The sequence below is a fragment of the Pteropus alecto genome, unplaced genomic scaffold (genome assembly GCF_000325575.1).
Source record: "Pteropus alecto unplaced genomic scaffold, ASM32557v1 scaffold146, whole genome shotgun sequence".
Lineage (NCBI taxonomy): Eukaryota > Metazoa > Chordata > Mammalia > Chiroptera > Pteropodidae > Pteropus > Pteropus alecto.
In genome coordinates this window covers 22854099-22871479 of record NW_006442107.1, presented here as the reverse complement: position 1 = coordinate 22871479, position 17381 = coordinate 22854099, and the positions used below count along the sequence as shown (strand labels likewise).

Genomic DNA, 17381 nt, shown 5'->3' with positions numbered 1-17381 from the left:
GACATTATGCTCCGTCTCTTACCTCTTCCAAAAGCTGGCTATACTCTGCTCTACCACAAATCACATTATCTTCTTAGATCGATGTCTCATCGTCATCATATCAGTTCACATTCCTGGTTATAGTCATTTATGTTTTCCACACTTGTTAGATGCAGTGACAGTACTTCCTGGTCGAGAACCAGGAAGTGTAATTAATGTGAGTCATCGCCACATTGACAAGGAACTGGCTTTAAAAGCACTTACTTGGGTAAAATGAAGTCCATCCTAAGATCTCAAATCCTGGCTCAATATGGTGCTATGTTAACAAGACTCAGCAGCAGGCTATATCATATGGTTAAGACATATCACGTTTTATGCAATGGATGTGTTTTGAAAAGAATCGAGTGTAAACCAAATTTTTTCCAAAGACTGTAAAGGCATAAGGCAAACCGTTAAAGGACCTCTATGCTTTTAAAACAATCACTTTACCTTGTAAATCCTTATTATTATATATGGTGTTTTGTGAAAGAGGAAAATTCCTCCTGAGCTAACAAGCAAAGCAAACAATACCGAAGAAGTCTATGTCCCCTGAGGTAGTTTTCTCCTTTAGGCAAAATTTAGATTGGCACAGCTCCAATGGGAAAGAAATACATCGACGTATTTGTAAAGACCAAATCCCACATGTCATCAGAAGTCAAGACGCCCAATCTATAATTGTAATCTTGTAATTAAGAAATGGGCAGTGTAAATAAAATAAGGCAGACCTTAAAATACTTAATTACACTAAAAGGTATTTCCTAGGTACTTAAAACCCTTTGTTCACATATGTGGAGGGGGAGAAGGTTACCTGTTCAAATAAAGCAAGGTGCCAAGCTAGAATATACATTTTATTAAATATCAAACTTCTTTCTTCTGACATTCTGAGAATTATAAGTGTATATAAAGCAAACTTGAAATAGAAATTGGATATTTACTTAAGAGATTCAAAAAGCCTAGGGATCAAGTAATGAGACCTTTGTATGGGGAAAGTACTGTCAAGGGACCAAGGAATGAATAACAGAGCTTTGAGCCTCTCGTCACCTCTTGTTTACCCTTCTGACACTGTAAGTTTAAAGCCAGCTTTGTGGAGGCTAGTCACACCTCTGAATTCTCAATAGAAAGAAAAACTATATTTCAATTTAACTGTAATGTAAATCAACCATAGGAAACATTCAATGTGGAAACAATTTTCCTTATTTCACATTAACCAAAAGAAAACAATGTTATTTGAAGATCCACACTTTCACTTCAGCTACCTTGCTCTCAAATTTGTTTCAGAGGAACATATAAACTTCCAAAACCCATCCAAAGACCATTTGTTATTAGTTAAAAGAAAGACAATTCCAATTGCCCACTTTTGCTTAGAGTTTATCAGTTTTCCACTGACATTTAATAAACTAAAATGGCTATGAGTGCTTTACACAGATTATTTCATTTAATTACCAAAACAAGCCAACAAGGTAGATCTGATTATTACACCATTTTTACAGATGAAGTCGAGTTTCAAAGAAATTATAACTTGTTTAAGATCTGAAAAGTGGTAGGTACGGGATTTAAATCCAGGCAGCTCGTAATAACTACATTTTTCTAGTTCACCTATATTTTTTCCCAAAGAGCATATACGCAGGTATGCAAAAATCAAGAAACAAAACAGAATTTTCTATTTAATATGGTCATTTATTAAGACTTTTTAGTAAATATATTTCCTACTATGTGGTAAGAACTACCTTTCCTTTTGATAAGCCTAGAAAAAAAATATTTTCTACCTGTATCACACACAAAATGCTAGTTTCTCTAATAATATTTTAGAGCACTTAAAAACTGGCAAGTTCAACATATCCAAAAAAAAATGGGCATAGGATATGAGCAATTCGCAGAAAAAGAAATATGAATAGCTACTAAACCCAGAGAAAGATGCTCAACCTCCCACATTTCAGAAATGGACACTCTGTAAGAACAGGGGCTTTGTTTGTTCGTTCGTTACTGTAACCTCAAAATCTTGCACTAATGGGGACTCAAAAGATATTTGTTGAATAATCTGATATATATATACTTTAAAAAGCAAGACGAAGAACTATATGCATTTTATATCATTTATGTGAAAAAACAGTATTATATGTAATAATAATGGTTGCCATTTGGGGAAAGGAAGGGGACTGGCTAGCTTAAAAAATGAGTTAAAATTTGCAAAATATATCCTATAACATTTCTGAATTTTGAATCGCATGAATGCATCACCAGCTAAAGTTTAGAGAATCATCTCTATACTAAACACACATGTGTGTACACATGTATTTTTTAAAGATTGCAGAAAAATAACCGACTTGACTAATATCAAAGAACATGATATCAAAAGAATTGAGATTAGCATCTATTTAGTGAAAAAACCAAAATTGTACAGTGCCTTTTATAAGAAAAAAAATTAATATATTTTTGTACTGCTTATGTTAAAAACGAAATAATTAGAAAGACTATAAATACAGTTAGCTTTAGGGGTTGGATGGAAACAACGTTCAGGAGACAAAATTGAAAACCAGATTTTTCTAAATATACCGTGCTTTGTATTTTTGACTTTGAAATCACATAGATATTTTACGTAACTATAAAAATTTAGTCAAAAAAGAATCCCTAAAACTTGAAAGTAAAGGAAACAAGTGAATCAATCTATATATACAAGTTAGTAGTTTAACCACACCATTGCACGTGACCTTCAAGTACACCAACTGTACATCCCAGATGAAATACGAGGATAAAAGGAACTAAAAAGAAATCTAAAATTCTTTTCAACAATCATATTGTAAATAATGGTGTTTGTATAATTTTGTGAGTATGTGTGTGTGAAACAAACATATATTAGAATAAAGCAAATGTGGAAAACCCTATAATTCAAAATTTAAACGAATATATTGGTATAAACTCATGAAGCATTTTTCCTTAAACAGGGGCAGGGTTCCATCTTTCTTCAATGTAAAGGACTAATAACCATAGCCAACTCAATAGCACTGAACATTCTCACTACTCAGACTGTTATATCTAAATATTATTTCCCACTAAAATGAAATGTGGCTCCTTAGAGAAATAGCCAACTCTGGGTCTGGGGCAGGAAATATACCAGATAGCCTGAAAGTATCTCTTTGTTTCAGAAAGCAAGGCAGCTGTAAAAGGCAACTCAATTACTGTATGCAAATTATACCTAAAAAAAATTTTAAAACTGGGGTTCTGTCAAAAGGACACATAAGCCAACAGAAAGGGCCTCTCCCTGACCAAAGATAAGAAAAAATAACTACAATAATTAAACAATCCAATCCATGTGTTCATATACCACCTTCGGAGGATGTCAGGAAACCAACATATTCTGAAAAGAAGTAATGAGAAGTTCTTCCTTACAGAAGAATTCTAGCTAATAAAAGTAGAAAGAATCGCAGAAAGGTAACATGACCTTTTTGCAGCCCCTGATAAAATAAGGATGTAGACACCGATCGACAATGGCTGCTAAAACCACAGGGTTCAAGGCTGTTGGGCAACTTTATCATGGATGTGTCCGACTGACTGCCTAAAGCCAGGAATCAATCTCAACACTACAAACAGAAAAACCAGACAGCATTTGCCCTAAATGGATGTAATCAGATGGTACATGCCTATAAAGTATTTTGTGCCAAACAATTCAAATCTAAATCTGATTGAGCCTATGTATATAATCATCCATTTACAGGAAATTCAGGAGTAAAAGAATGTGTTACATGACACCATGAGAATTTAACCAGCAATATCCAGACTGTGGATTATTCTGCAAGACAAAGAACCAAGTTTCTTCCAAAATAAATGGCAAGAAAAAAATGAGAAGAAAATCTAGAGATTAAAACAGATTTAAGAGACACATAAACCAAATACAATATGTGCACCTTCTGGATTTTTATTATTAAATGACATTTTAGATCCAATTACTACATGACATTTAAAGACAGAGAAATCTGAATACGAACTAAATACGTAATGACAATTAAGATACTTTTTTAGGTGTGATGATACTGTGGTTTTCGAAAGTAAGAGTCCCAATGTTTTAGTGATAGAAACTGAATTAAAGATGAAACACTATATTTGGATTTGATATATTAATTTTTATGGGGAGGCGGGGAAAGTCTACAAATGAAACAAAATTGGGCATAGGATAATGTTGAAGATAAAGATGGATTAAAGAGTTCATTATATTATTCTATTTGTATGTATGTCTGCAAATTTCCATGATAAAGTTTGTCAGATGGGATTATATGCCTAAAAATACATTCTTTATTTTTCTTCATTCCTTAGGCAAACAACATAGATTCATTGGCTATTTTGTTATTTTGTTCAAACATAGCTTTACAGATTACCTCTGCCCTAAAACTGTTCTCATTTACCCACAAAAGTCATTAATCTAGAATAGATAAGAATGAGTCCTTAGAGTCAGGTGAAAGTATATCTCACCATCATTTGCTTACAGAATGCTAGAAATGGAAAGATTTTGTATTCTTCTAAAGCCCGGAGCCCAAAAGGGGTGTTTTAGGGGTTAAGAGGAAGTGTACAGGCCTTCTGAGCTTCAGCCCCTGCTTTTAAAACTATTTTTGTCTGCTTTTTAAACCAAGTAGGGAGGGAAGAGGTAAATTCTATGGAAAGATGTCTCACAGTTTTCCTGAAGTAATTCTTGGCAATGAGTTCGGCAAGTCAGCTTGGTTATGTGAAGGTAATTACCATGAACCTAGACTCATACTACATTTTTTTCTCTTCCTAACACCCAAGTGACCCCACGGCCCACCAGCTTGTCAGTCCTAGGTAAGGTTTTTGCATTTGAACCCTTTTTTGTTGGATGTCTAGTTCCCACTTGCCAAGCTGGCACTACCTCTCGTGGGTGGAGGACTCTCCAAATATGTTTTTGTAGGAGAGATGGGTATTCCACGTAATTAGAGAGGCCTGCTGGGTTTTATTCCTCTGCTTTAGCTACTGCCATCCAACTTGCCAACCTATTCCAGGTACCCAATGTCTGATGTCCTCTGATGATAGACATGTACAGTTTCAGGACTGTCCCTGGTCTGCCTGTACTGCAGTTAGCTGTACTCTCACCCAATATCTCATCTTGCAGAGTATCCAGCATCTTCTTTCTGCACTGCTCCTCCTCCTCGAGCTCCTCACTGCTTCTCTATCTCTATTGCTCCTCTGTCTTGGGCTACTGAGACAGGCTTGTGTCCAGCCTGTTAAAGAGGCAGTCCCCATAGTGAAGCTGCCTGAGCTTCTAGTGATATTTTTTGTTAATTAAAGCCCTCCATTTTCCAGAGCAAATAAGTACGCTTGGGCGGGGAGTAGAGCGAGACCATAGACTCAGTGTCCTTGGACTGATTGTTCCCTCCAGCCCACAGGCCCTACCACAAATCTGGCTAATTTTAGGAAGGGCTCCTGCTCTTTCTCCCATGACTGCTAGGTCCTTTCAAAATCAAAGATGCATCTGGACTCTTACTTAAGTGACCATGGTCTCAACATGACAATAAGGAGCTACTCCAAATATTTCCCAACAGACAAGGGTGTCTTTCTGCCCAGGTCTCCAGAGGAACTCTAGGTGGGTTGACTTGTTACCAAGTCTATGCCCTGATGTAATCAAGTCTGCAATCAGACAATTTGTACCATATCTGTACAGAGATATCAAAATCAAGGTGGTTTTGTTCTAGTGATTAAATATATTTGGATTTGAACTGTTATATACCACTAACAACATTTTCTCAATATAATCTTAGAAAAGATATTGTCTTAGCTTATATTTTCAATTTCTTTCTTTCATTTCCACTTGTCAGTGTATAAATTCTTCGCACACAGAAGACAGCTGTTATTTGACTACTTTATAATTCATTCTAAAGCAGTCATAAAGGATAAAGGGCAAACAAAGCAATCACCTGGGGCCCTAATCCACTATTCTAACATTTCAGCAAAATAAGTCTTTGAGCTTCTCAGCCACATTTACTAAAGAAGAGAAAGCTTTTATTCAAGTAAATATATCAAGTACAAGTACAGTAATTGGCATCAGATAAAAACTTAGTCCCTATCATATTTCTGTTTTAAGAAATCTTTCCTTATTTCAAAATTGCAAAGATACTTTATATTTTTTTCTAAAAGTTACTAAGTTTTGCCCTTTCACATTTAACTGTTTGATTCATCTAGAATTTATATTTGCACATATGAAATTGAGATATATTTCCTTTTATCTCCCACATTAAATGACCACCCCAGAACCATTTACCTAATAATCCATTCTTTCCCTCACTGATCTGCTGTGCTAGTGCTAAGACATACACCAGATTTCCTTACATGTATGCATCTTTGGACCTTCTACTTCCATTCTAAAGGTCAATCTGCCTTCAGGATGATTCTGCTCTAAAGATTTGTAATCAGTCTTGACATTTGGTAGGGCAAACGCCTTCCTTTCCCCCAGCCTGGCTCTTGAGCAGTATCTTGACTTTTCAAAACTCTCTGCACTTAAAAAACATATTTCAGAATCTATTTTCAACTCAAAAGGAAAAGACATTGTGATTTTAATTAAAATTACATTGAGTCTACAGATCAATTTGACAAAAACATCTTTATGACTGAATTTTCCTTCTCAGTAAGTTTATTACTATACATTTTTACTAAGATTTATTTCTAGTGGCTTTTTAATAGCTATTCTAAATACTTTCCCCATCCCTCCCATTTTAATTGCAGGTTCTGCTGAAGGTGCACAGAAATATAATTAGCTGATTTTGTATAAAAGCAACCTTGCCAAACTTTCTTACTAACTCTAATAATTTGTCTGTGGATATGTATGGTTTATTTATTTCTAAATTTTGTGGGTGTGTTATGTCTCTGGCACTGGCCTCCAAATAATGCTGAAAAGACAGTAGGCATCCTTGTCTTATTGTGATAATTTTTGACCAGATTAAAGAGGTTCTCTCCTATTTATTTTTTGCTAAGATATCTATTAATCATAAATGACTGTTTAATTTTATTGCTTTATTAGAATGATCACATGGTTTTCTTCTTGAATTTATTAGTGCTATTAATACAGTGAATAACTTTTGAATACTATTTATAGAATCACAGCATGAATCCAACATTTCAAATTCTAACTACTCTGTTCTATATCAGTATCTTTTATACCATATCCAATTACACGATGATATAAATATCAATATCTTTACCAAATATAACAACTTGGGTCGAATTGCTAACAAGTTAAAAGGTTAGAGCTCAGAATAAATTTAATAAATTAGGTCAGAGAGTAGAAAACTGATCTTGTGGAACACAGCCAAGATGACAAGAAGCCCTGTAAATATAAACTTGACTACAGCATGGTGTAGCGCCATCAAAATGGAGCACTTACTTTGCATATTCTATAGCTCTGCAGTATTTCTGATTCTAGGTCTTAAATAAGACCCTAATTCTTCCTGTTGATATTTCTCTAGAACTAACCTAAAAGCCCAATGACATGCACAGTGTTCCAGTGAAGATCACTGGCTGGCAGAACACACAGCATATCAGTAATTCAGAGTGAATAAAAAACATAATGTGCTTTCCCCCCAGACCTAATGATACTAGGAGACATATTCTAAAATTTCCATATGGTAGAAAAACCATTTGTCAAGATTTCAGCTTGCAATCTCAGGATTTTCAGAGTGAGAAAAGAACTTACAGTTTATTTGACCTGAATTCTTATTTGAGATGACAAGTTATCTATTTAGTTAGAAAAATCATTTTGTTGGTAATTATCACATGGGATGAATTAAGAATCCATAATATCTATTCTTTTATTATCGTAGAAATAAACTCAGTGTAGCATGCCTTCTTTCATATTAATAATTTGCTATAGGCTATACCCTATAGCAAATGTTTCTCTGGGTCAGAGACTTCTAAACAGCACTTTATAATGTCATCCTATGATAATTGGGTAGAAAAGGAAAACAAGAGGGCAGAAGTTTTGCAGAGCAAACCAAATCATCATCTTTGAGGAGAAAGGGAATAAACAAGTTAAAACTAGCCATGTACACTGAGTGCTTCCTGTGAGGCAGACACTATCCTAGGTATTCTGTGTATGTAACATATTAAATAGGAGCAGAAACATAGTTTGGAATGGTTTATTATATTTGGTGGGGGTGGGGACCTATTCTTTCTGATACATACTATAGAAAGTAAAGCTTAAGTATTTTTGATGGATAAGGACATACAGTAGATATGGTGATTCCCACTGATGCAGGAGACTGGAGGAGAGAGAGAAGAACCCTCTATAGGGAATCTCATCAATCTCTGAAGGTGGCTGAGATTTTAATAGTTTCTGCACTGAATTTCTGTTGTACAAATGGTTCCACGGCTAAAAAACAAAAATGGTTGAAAACTCTAGTTCTATTTTATCATCAAATTAAGCCATGATTTAATACTATCCTTGTGAACTATAATTTGTAAGTCTTCTCTTTTCCCACTTAAAAATATGCATTTCTCTCCTTTGAATTTTATAATCCATATTCTTCCTGTCTCCCTTCCTAGATTTACGTGTGCATATCACAGAGGGTAAGTAGTTGATATGAGGTGAGAAGGAAATGTAAGATTTTTATGAGAAAGTTAAGTAAGTGGTGAATAAATTATTTTTCAATATTAAAGAAAACAAATTTATGACAAGGTGAAATACAAATTTCACTTAAAGATATAACAAAACTTTAAATAAATTTCATGGCCACCTCAGGCTGATCCCCCAATAGCAACATACATCTGCTTTTCTAAAACATCACCAAAATTACTATTAATTCAAATTACTCTTAATAGTAATAGAATAATTTCCCATTATGAACACAGATTACTTATAATGCAACTTAAGGCACAGGCATGAGGGATTTGATAATACTGAATACTCCAACTGCTTTCCTATTCTAAAATGAAACTTTTAAATTTTGTACCATATGCTCTGTTTATTTCATTAGAGAATTCTATGACAAAAGACAGGCTTTTAAAAAAAACTTTAATTGCTACTTTTTAAATAAGAAATCTGACTACTGACAATTTCCTAAATTGCCCTCTTTTCCACTGAATAACTGAAGAATGTTTTATTATATTTATAGGTTTAATAAGTTGCCTGTTTATCAGTTTACCTTTTCTAGTTAGGTCACTAACTAGTTGTACTTCTTTGTAGTTTTTCTTAGTGACCTGTGATTTCATTTTTTGAACAATTTCATCTTAACTTTCTGTACCATCTGTACATATCTGTAACATTCTGGGTTTGATTAATTAATACAGAACATATGAATATAATGTAATAAATTTCTGTCAAATGCAAAAGAACTACTGCTATGATTATGGCACACATACAAAAAGGCTACCAGGCCCTGAAAAGCAGAGAAATCCCCCTCTAGTCATAGGATATGACAGCATCTGAGCACAGTGCTCTTTCTGATATTTTATTAATTATAGCGACATTTGTATGCTTCTTTGAACATTCCAAAGTTCACCTGTGTCCTCACTGGACTGTCATGATGTATGTGTTAAATAGTTAAAGGCTGTCTTCTCTTCAGAGATTGGTAAACCTGCGAGGTTTCCTATCAGATATTTCATGGCCTGCTCAGAACTTAGCCCTGGGCCCCCAAAGGAGCTGACAGTAACTGCAGAGGAAATCAGGAATGATATTTGCTGCCAGCCACATAATTTGCAGTGGAAAACTCCACTAAAAGACAACCACCAGTAAGCATGTTTAGAATATACTCTCATCGAAAGGAAGAAAACTCTGGTTTTACCTACTGTTACTTAAAACTCACTGATCTTGTCAAAATAAGAACAAACTGAGACATTTTGTTAACAAGGGGCAAATACATATAAATTAGAAGTGACATGGACATTTTTTCCAGTAGAACAATAACAGACCATTGTGGTCAGAATCATGGTGTAGAAATAGAATTAGAGTTACACAGTCTACAAATTTTAAACAAAAACTATCTTGTAGAAATTAACCATTAGTGACTTCTTACCCTAAAAGTGCTTTTTACAATGACAACAGGATATATCATTTATTGATATGATAAAATAATTTAACTCTATGAACACCAGGATGCATATATGCCATCGTGTCTATAAACCTGTGCTGAAACTGGAGAACTCACTCTAGTGTCTGTTACGTCTCAGTAATTTGGGACAATCTCCAGGACTAAATCATCAAGGGAATAAAAAGATACTAATGTTATTAGACAGTATAAAATGGATATGTTCAACAAACCCTGGGTCTTAATAAAAGTCTTTGTTAAAATGTAACTAAATTGAATCAACAGACAGGTAGTATTACCATTCATTCTTAATAAAACCAGCCAGAAGATCAAATGACTAGAAACTAAAATAGCACTGGGAGGCAAAGTCATAAAAGATGTATGATGAATAAAAGGAACCCAGCATCAATTTCAATAGGGAGTTCTGAATAACCTTTCTAAATTGCCAAAAGATTTACACTCCCCTAAAAACATGTAGCTAAAACTAAGTTTTGTGCTTTGTTCCTACAATTGTTCCTACAGATGATGATATTCACTCTTAAGTGGACAAAGAGAAATCCTTTCTGTGAAGTGATACAACAATATAAATATCTGATACAAAGAGATAAAAAAAGAACAGAAGGCATACTTTTATCAGCCCAAGTGTACTTGACAATAAAAAGTCAGCAATGGTTGTAACTATTAATGGCTCTCCTACCTGTGCTTTTTGATGCCATTGGAGAGAGCGTCTCCCCCACCACAATCTTTCTCTTCAGACATTCTGTGTTTTCTACTGCTCAAATGCTCTCCTTCCTCTTCAAAGGAGTGCGCTGTCACTGCTTCCAATTTACTCAGGGACCGTTCAGACTCGGAATCTGTGGCAGAGCAGGTTCATAGTAAATGAATTGAACTTGGCCTCGGTAACAATGGATATCTCCCTTAATGCATCAGGCTTTGAAACTTAAGCAGCCTATTGTCCTTCAACAATCCACCTGTTAACTACCTCCTCAGGGATTTCAGAGAACTGGCATCCAATAAGGCCAAAGAGAATTTATGAAACAGATACAGGTCTATATCAACTTATAATTAAACATTTTATATATTAAAAGAGATTTCCAAAAAGTACTTAATTCTTTAAGAAATAGTCAGTGGCTCCTCCCAAAATTTCTATTTTAATTTTCCCTCTCAAAGCATCTTAAGCATAACTTACAAAAAACCATTCAATTTTTTAATTCATTATAAGGAAAAAGCTAGTGACTGTACTTGTGGGAAGGATAAATTATATCTGACACTACAGACACAAAAAGCAAAGGTAATTTAAAAATACTTTCAAAGGTACTTCTTCTGGTATGATATTACTTAAGTCCTCAAGAGTTAAAGCCAGAAGTGTCCATATAAAATCTAATTATCAGGCAGGCATTTTTAGGATGAAAATGCCACTTTCCCAATTGGCTATGTATTCAGAGTGAAGCCATCTGCCTGTTTGGGAATAAGACAGCTTATTTTTGTACAGTACATTATACTTTTCAGGCACATTCACATTCTCATCTCCTTTTAGCTTCTCCAGGGTGCTTTGGTGAAGGTGAGGCAGGACTACGGGTCTGACAAGGATGCTAATGGCCTCATGGCTTGTGAGCTGGGGAAAACAGGACATGAACCCAGGTTCTCTGACTTCTTAACACTCTACGTACTTTGGCTCAAAGGAGTAGTCATTCAATCTCCAGAACTCTTTAAATGGTGCCTAAGTTTTTATTAAAATATAAATTCGATGTAACTTCTACCTTGCCATAAGCAGATAACTATACACTCAACTGTCCTCAGCTCTAGAAATGCATTCTTACACACATTCAAGCAAACTTTCTTAAATAAATTTTCGACCATCTGCTTAGTATGCCTTATAGCTAAAAAGTTCAAAAAATTTTTTTTATTAGTTTCTTCCCGAACTACTGCATTCTATAATTCAGCCACAACCACAGAACTTTATTTTTATTTCATTTGGTGAAAGTTACTTACGGAAAGACTTTCAATGCTGGTAAAGTTATTTTTATTTTATTTTATTTAAACATACTACTACTGGAATTTAAAATATAGTTTTGTTCTATCACGCATTCATAACAAAGTAACAGATATTTTAATAATAAATTTAAAGAGAGATTTATTTATCATTGTCAATTTTGGCAGGTAGTCACAATGTTTTATTGGGAAAAAAGTTAAAGATAACCTGTATAGTCAATATCAAGGGGTCAGTCACCCATGAGATGAAATAAGCCATTGTTAAAATTATACATGCAAAAACAATTTAAAATAGAAAATGCATTTAACTTAATTCTAAAACAAAAAGTCAGGACACCATTTCAGAAATCAAAAATATAAGCAAAATAATAATTTTACTCTGCCTTAAAGAAAGACCAGTCTGGTTCAGATAAACAGATATTTGTACAAATAAGAGCAGTAACAGGACAGAAACCTGTCTAGAGCACAGTGAGGCAAAGAGGGATCGGTCCACTTTCTGGGGTAGGCAAATGGGTAACAGGAAAGCCTACCTCAGAGAGGGGGAACTACCAATAAATCTTTTAAAAATGAAAATGGTGCTCAGGTGGAGGGAGAGGGGAGTTGTTCAGAAGGAGCAGCATGAACAAAATCTGAAGAAAAGATGGTGACAGCGGTCTTGGGGTGATGGATCGGGGTGGTTTTTTAACGTCTACATTTTCAAATTTCTTTCAAATGAAAAAAATATGAATTTCAAAAGTCAAACAAAATAATCTTGTCTGTACTGTTCAGTATTATTTAAGATGCATTATTACTTTATAATTTAGATGTCATTGAAGGGGTTTAGAACAGGCTTTCCTAGATGTGCTAGTCTAGCATGCAATTTTGAGCCGAAGGAAACCGAGACCCTACGGGCAACTCCTGTCCCTCCCTTAACTACCTAGAAGAATCTAAACTGGGGGCCTTGTCCACAATAAGAGTTAATATCAGAGATAACCTTTTATGGCCTATCTACAGAGCAGGGCAAACATCTAATTACTGAACATCTGCTCTTCTTATGACTCTCCTCCCTTCTGAAGCCCCAGGCACCTTACTTCATTCCTTGGCTCAGGATGTCATATACATATCTCATTTTCCCTTCTGTCCCTGAACCTCTCATGTATATGGAGTCTCTGACTCATGCATGTGGGCTTCCCATTCATATGTACATAATTAAATTTGCTTAATCTGTCTCATTTTGATTTAATTATTAGATGAACTGAAAGAACCTTCCTCCTTCACATCCTGAAAACCAAATACTGGAGCAAAAAACCTCAAGCATTTATTACATTTCAAGCATTTGATACTGTGCATAGGATACTGTGTTTGCTATTTAGAAGATATAAATCATAAGACAAGACTTACCCATCTGAAAAGAAAGCTCTTAACAAAAAGCAGATATATAGAAAACACCAAACAAGAGGTAAGGCAGTAAGAGCTTCTATGACACAAAGACAGACTCCTCAAAACAAGCTTTCAGCTCAGTGAACACAAGCCAAAAACCGGCTACCTTCATTTATATCATGGGAACAAGGTGCTTACCCTTAGGGGTACCTCATCAGACGGCAGTACAGACCCCTGTCCTCCTGAGGGTGGCAGTACTTGACTCCCTCTCTCTGTTCCCCCTCTCGGTCCTCTCTTCTACTCTCTTTCTCCTTGTTCCTCCACCTCTCCTCCTCCCCTAATCCTTACTCCTTTCCACCTTGTTCCCAACCTCCTTCTCTCTCCAATACAATTAGGCTATATCCTCACCCTTTCCCACAAAGGGCTCTGACAAAGGTCATCAATTACCTCCATAGTGCAAAGTCCAATGGCCATTTTCCAATTCTTACCATGACATCCACCACCTCTATTGATACTGCTTAATTCAATTCCCCCTACTTTATCATGTGCAAGGCATGATGGGATTCAAAGAACAGTAACATCTGATCCCTGCTCATGGTCAAGCAGAGTTAGACTGTTTCGTGAACACGAGTTCAGTAAATTTTCCTCGATGCAATAACAAGTCTAGATGGGGACAGTGGGCCATAAAGAGGAGATCAGTCAATTTTAAATAGTGAAAGACAGGGTGTCTAGAAAGGATTGTGACTGATGACTTAGCTAAGTTGACAAGGAGGAAGAGTGAGGATGGGAGAGAGAGTTATTGTAGAGAAATGGTTCCAAGCAAAGGGAACAGCATGACCCAACATGGGGAGGAATGAAGTATTCAGGAAGATGGGAGTGGAAGAGACAAGAAAGGAGTGGGAGAGGTGGCTGGATGGAAATGAAGCAAGGAGTCAGTCAAGAAGCTGACTATATAGGATAAATAAAAATCAAAGACAGGCAATAGGACAAAGAAAATACAAAATGAAGCTAGGAATGATGTAGTATCCTAGTACATTCCATGAGGTTCTGTATTCGTGCTAGAGGCAAATCACAAACTTACCTCTGACCATTCTAGCTTCAGAGGCAAAGAAGGAAACATGATCAATTACATGATATACAGTGCCCATAAGATAAAAATTCACTAGCTGCCTAAAAACAAAAGCTCAGTTATTTAAAATACTTTGAACAGAAAGCTGTCTACTATATATAGTGTGAAATAGTTTGGACTTACTCTGTTGGCAACAGGGAGTTGTTCTTAAATTCTATGCCTTCATAGCATTAGTCATACCAATCTCACTCCAGGATAGCACCATTTCATTTGGAGACCTATAGTTCCAGATATTTAAATTCAAACATATTTACCTAAGTGCCAAAGAGGCCATAACCACTGTGGGGGCTTACTGATTAAGGTAAAGCCTGCCCATGAAAGTAATTTTCAAGTCTCCCTGAACATCAATGATGAATCTTAGTGCCTCTGAGGTTATATAATTCAATCTTAAAACTTCAGATTTTCAATTTTGCCCATATACACACATATTAAATAGGCCAGACCTTATCTAACATTCAGTGTTACTGGGCAATATATTAATTCTTTAGAGGAAAGCATAAAGTATTGAAAAGAGTGTGTTAATGCCTATTTGGTGGGCCCATTGCTCTTTTATAACAGTATAAGGCCATCATACTCATGCTTTAAAAACAAGGGGGAGGATAAGGACTTCGTATTTAATGGGTGCTAAGTTTCATTTGGGGTTGATAAAAACTTTCTGGAGATGGATGGTGGTGATGGCTGCACAATAATGTGACTCTACTTAATGCCACTGAACTGTGCACTTCAAAATGGTTAAAGTGGTAAATGTGTGATATATATTTTACCACAATAAAAAAAAAAAAAAAAACCCACAAGCAAACAAAAAGCTATCAAGTCAAAGCCAAAGATCTATCATGAAGGATGCATGAGCTACATTCTGGTCCTGTCATCTCTCACCTCAAAGTCAATAATACAATAAAACCACACAGAAGCAAAATTTGTTGATTTTCATACAGATATATTTTTAAATGCATTAGAAATTTATTTTAACAATATGTGTAGCTGGATTTCAGACAAAGTTATTAGCCTTTCATTTTTCCTTTTATTTCCCACCTTTTCCTCCTTACAAACGTATACATTTCTATAATAAGTAAAGCCACCCAGAATTTTCAGAATACTTCATCTGCCTCTGAAAAACAGGGTAAGGGATTTACAAAATAGCCTTATATTTACTAAACTTTTGATAGGCAATTGGGAAAATTTGTATAGCCCTGAGCAATGATTGCAAATGAAATATTTAGTAGGTTTTTTTTTTCCCCCCTTAGGTTTGTTTATTCCCATCTAGTTCTGAAAGGATTCGGGACGCTTAAATGATAATTACACATTACAGAAAAAAGTGTCAGAGTAACACTGAAAAACAGACTATATTTTACAAAATAAATGCTCTAGACTACAGACAAGCATTTAAGTTAGAATCTTTGCCTGATTAATTTCTCTGTTAAAATGGTAGTATTAAAAGAAAGTTTAATGTCACAAATTTCCGATGATCCAGATCTTTGAAGTTTAGTCAATGTTAGGATTTAGATTATTTTTGAACACATTTCAGATTGAACACAATCCCCTCTCATTCAAATAGCATGAAAGCCAATGGCTGTAACATGACTAAAACTTTAGTCGTCAAGTATATGTTAAATAAGTACAGCTTTCTGTATGTCAGTCATATCTCAATAAAGTGGTTTAAAAAAGAAAAATGAAACTAAGACTTTGAGTTTTTTATCCTAAGGAAAGGCTGAAAGAAGAGGTTATGAAGTTAACAATATATACGTGCCAATGATTTTTACAAGTTATTCTGATAAACATTTTTTTAACATGACCTTTGAAAACTAGCTTGAGAACAAATAGTACAAAGGAGCAACCCGTGGGAGAACTGTGGATCATGTCCAGATAACCGCTCCCCCTATTACTGAAGGTAACAGGAAATGGTCAGGCACACACACTCAATTTAATACCTTACTGTTTACAGTTTCCCACAAACTAGGCATGTTCTAAAAATGTCTAGAGTAACCCAGGGTAACCCAAGCTTAAAATATCAGTGCTAAATTTTTATTTAGCTTTAAGGTACAATTGCGTAAACTCAAAAATAACATAATAGATATGAAGAACACAAAGAAAAATTTTAAAAACCTACCACGTTTAAAATAAACTATGAAGTGAAAATCAAGATGAGTCCAGAAGGGGCTGCCAAGAGGCTGCTATAATAATCTACTGAGGAAGTGAAAAAAACTTGAAACAGAATTTTGGCAGTAAGCAACAAGAGTCAGACACATTCTAGACATACTGTCCAAAGTCAAAATCAGTCAAATCATATAGTGTTGCTTATGACAAAAGTTTCTTAAAGTTTTGACTTTTCCCCAAGCAACTAAATCTATTACTGTTTTCCACAACTTGCAAAATCTGCACACTGAATTGAGGATGAAGAGCTATGCAAACCATAGTGTGTGGGCTACTGGAAATTTTCTGTGTATCTATTTTGGACTATTAAATCCAGAGAGCTTTGTCTTATTGACATCCTTAAAAATTATTTTCAAGAAGGTCATCTATGCATGCACTCTACAAACATTCTAGAACTAAAGACCAGTTACAGAATAATCCATAGTTATAAAAAAAGTATTTTTATGTAATTCAATTTAAGAAATTAACATATACCAAGTACTTATAACACACCAGGTTAAGGGCTAGTTGCTGAAATTATTTAGAAAGATTAATATGACTGGTGCCCTCCAAGTATTCAAAGTCCAATTTAGTGAAAAACACACAAGTAAATGTGTTTATTTAAAGTGTTTCTGGAAATAGTAGAAGAAGTCACTCTTAGGGAACACAGGGCAAGTTTCCAAGCAAAAATGACATTTGAACTGAAAAAAAGAGCTTAAGACAGCAAAGAGAAC

The 17381-nt window shown here is 35.1% G+C and overlaps 1 protein-coding gene across 7 annotated transcripts in view; it reads right to left on the bottom strand.

Moving 5' to 3' along the window:
* OSBPL1A (oxysterol binding protein like 1A) overlaps positions 1–17381 on the bottom strand; it is a 193577-nt gene that overhangs the window by 49255 nt on the left and 126941 nt on the right. For all 7 annotated transcript variants that reach the window (XM_006920023.3, XM_015595746.2, XM_015595744.2 and 4 more), the window contains one exon: positions 10735–10891. In XM_006920023.3, the coding sequence (XP_006920085.1) occupies positions 10735–10891 (157 nt within the window). The remainder of the gene's footprint in view (positions 1–10734; positions 10892–17381) is intronic.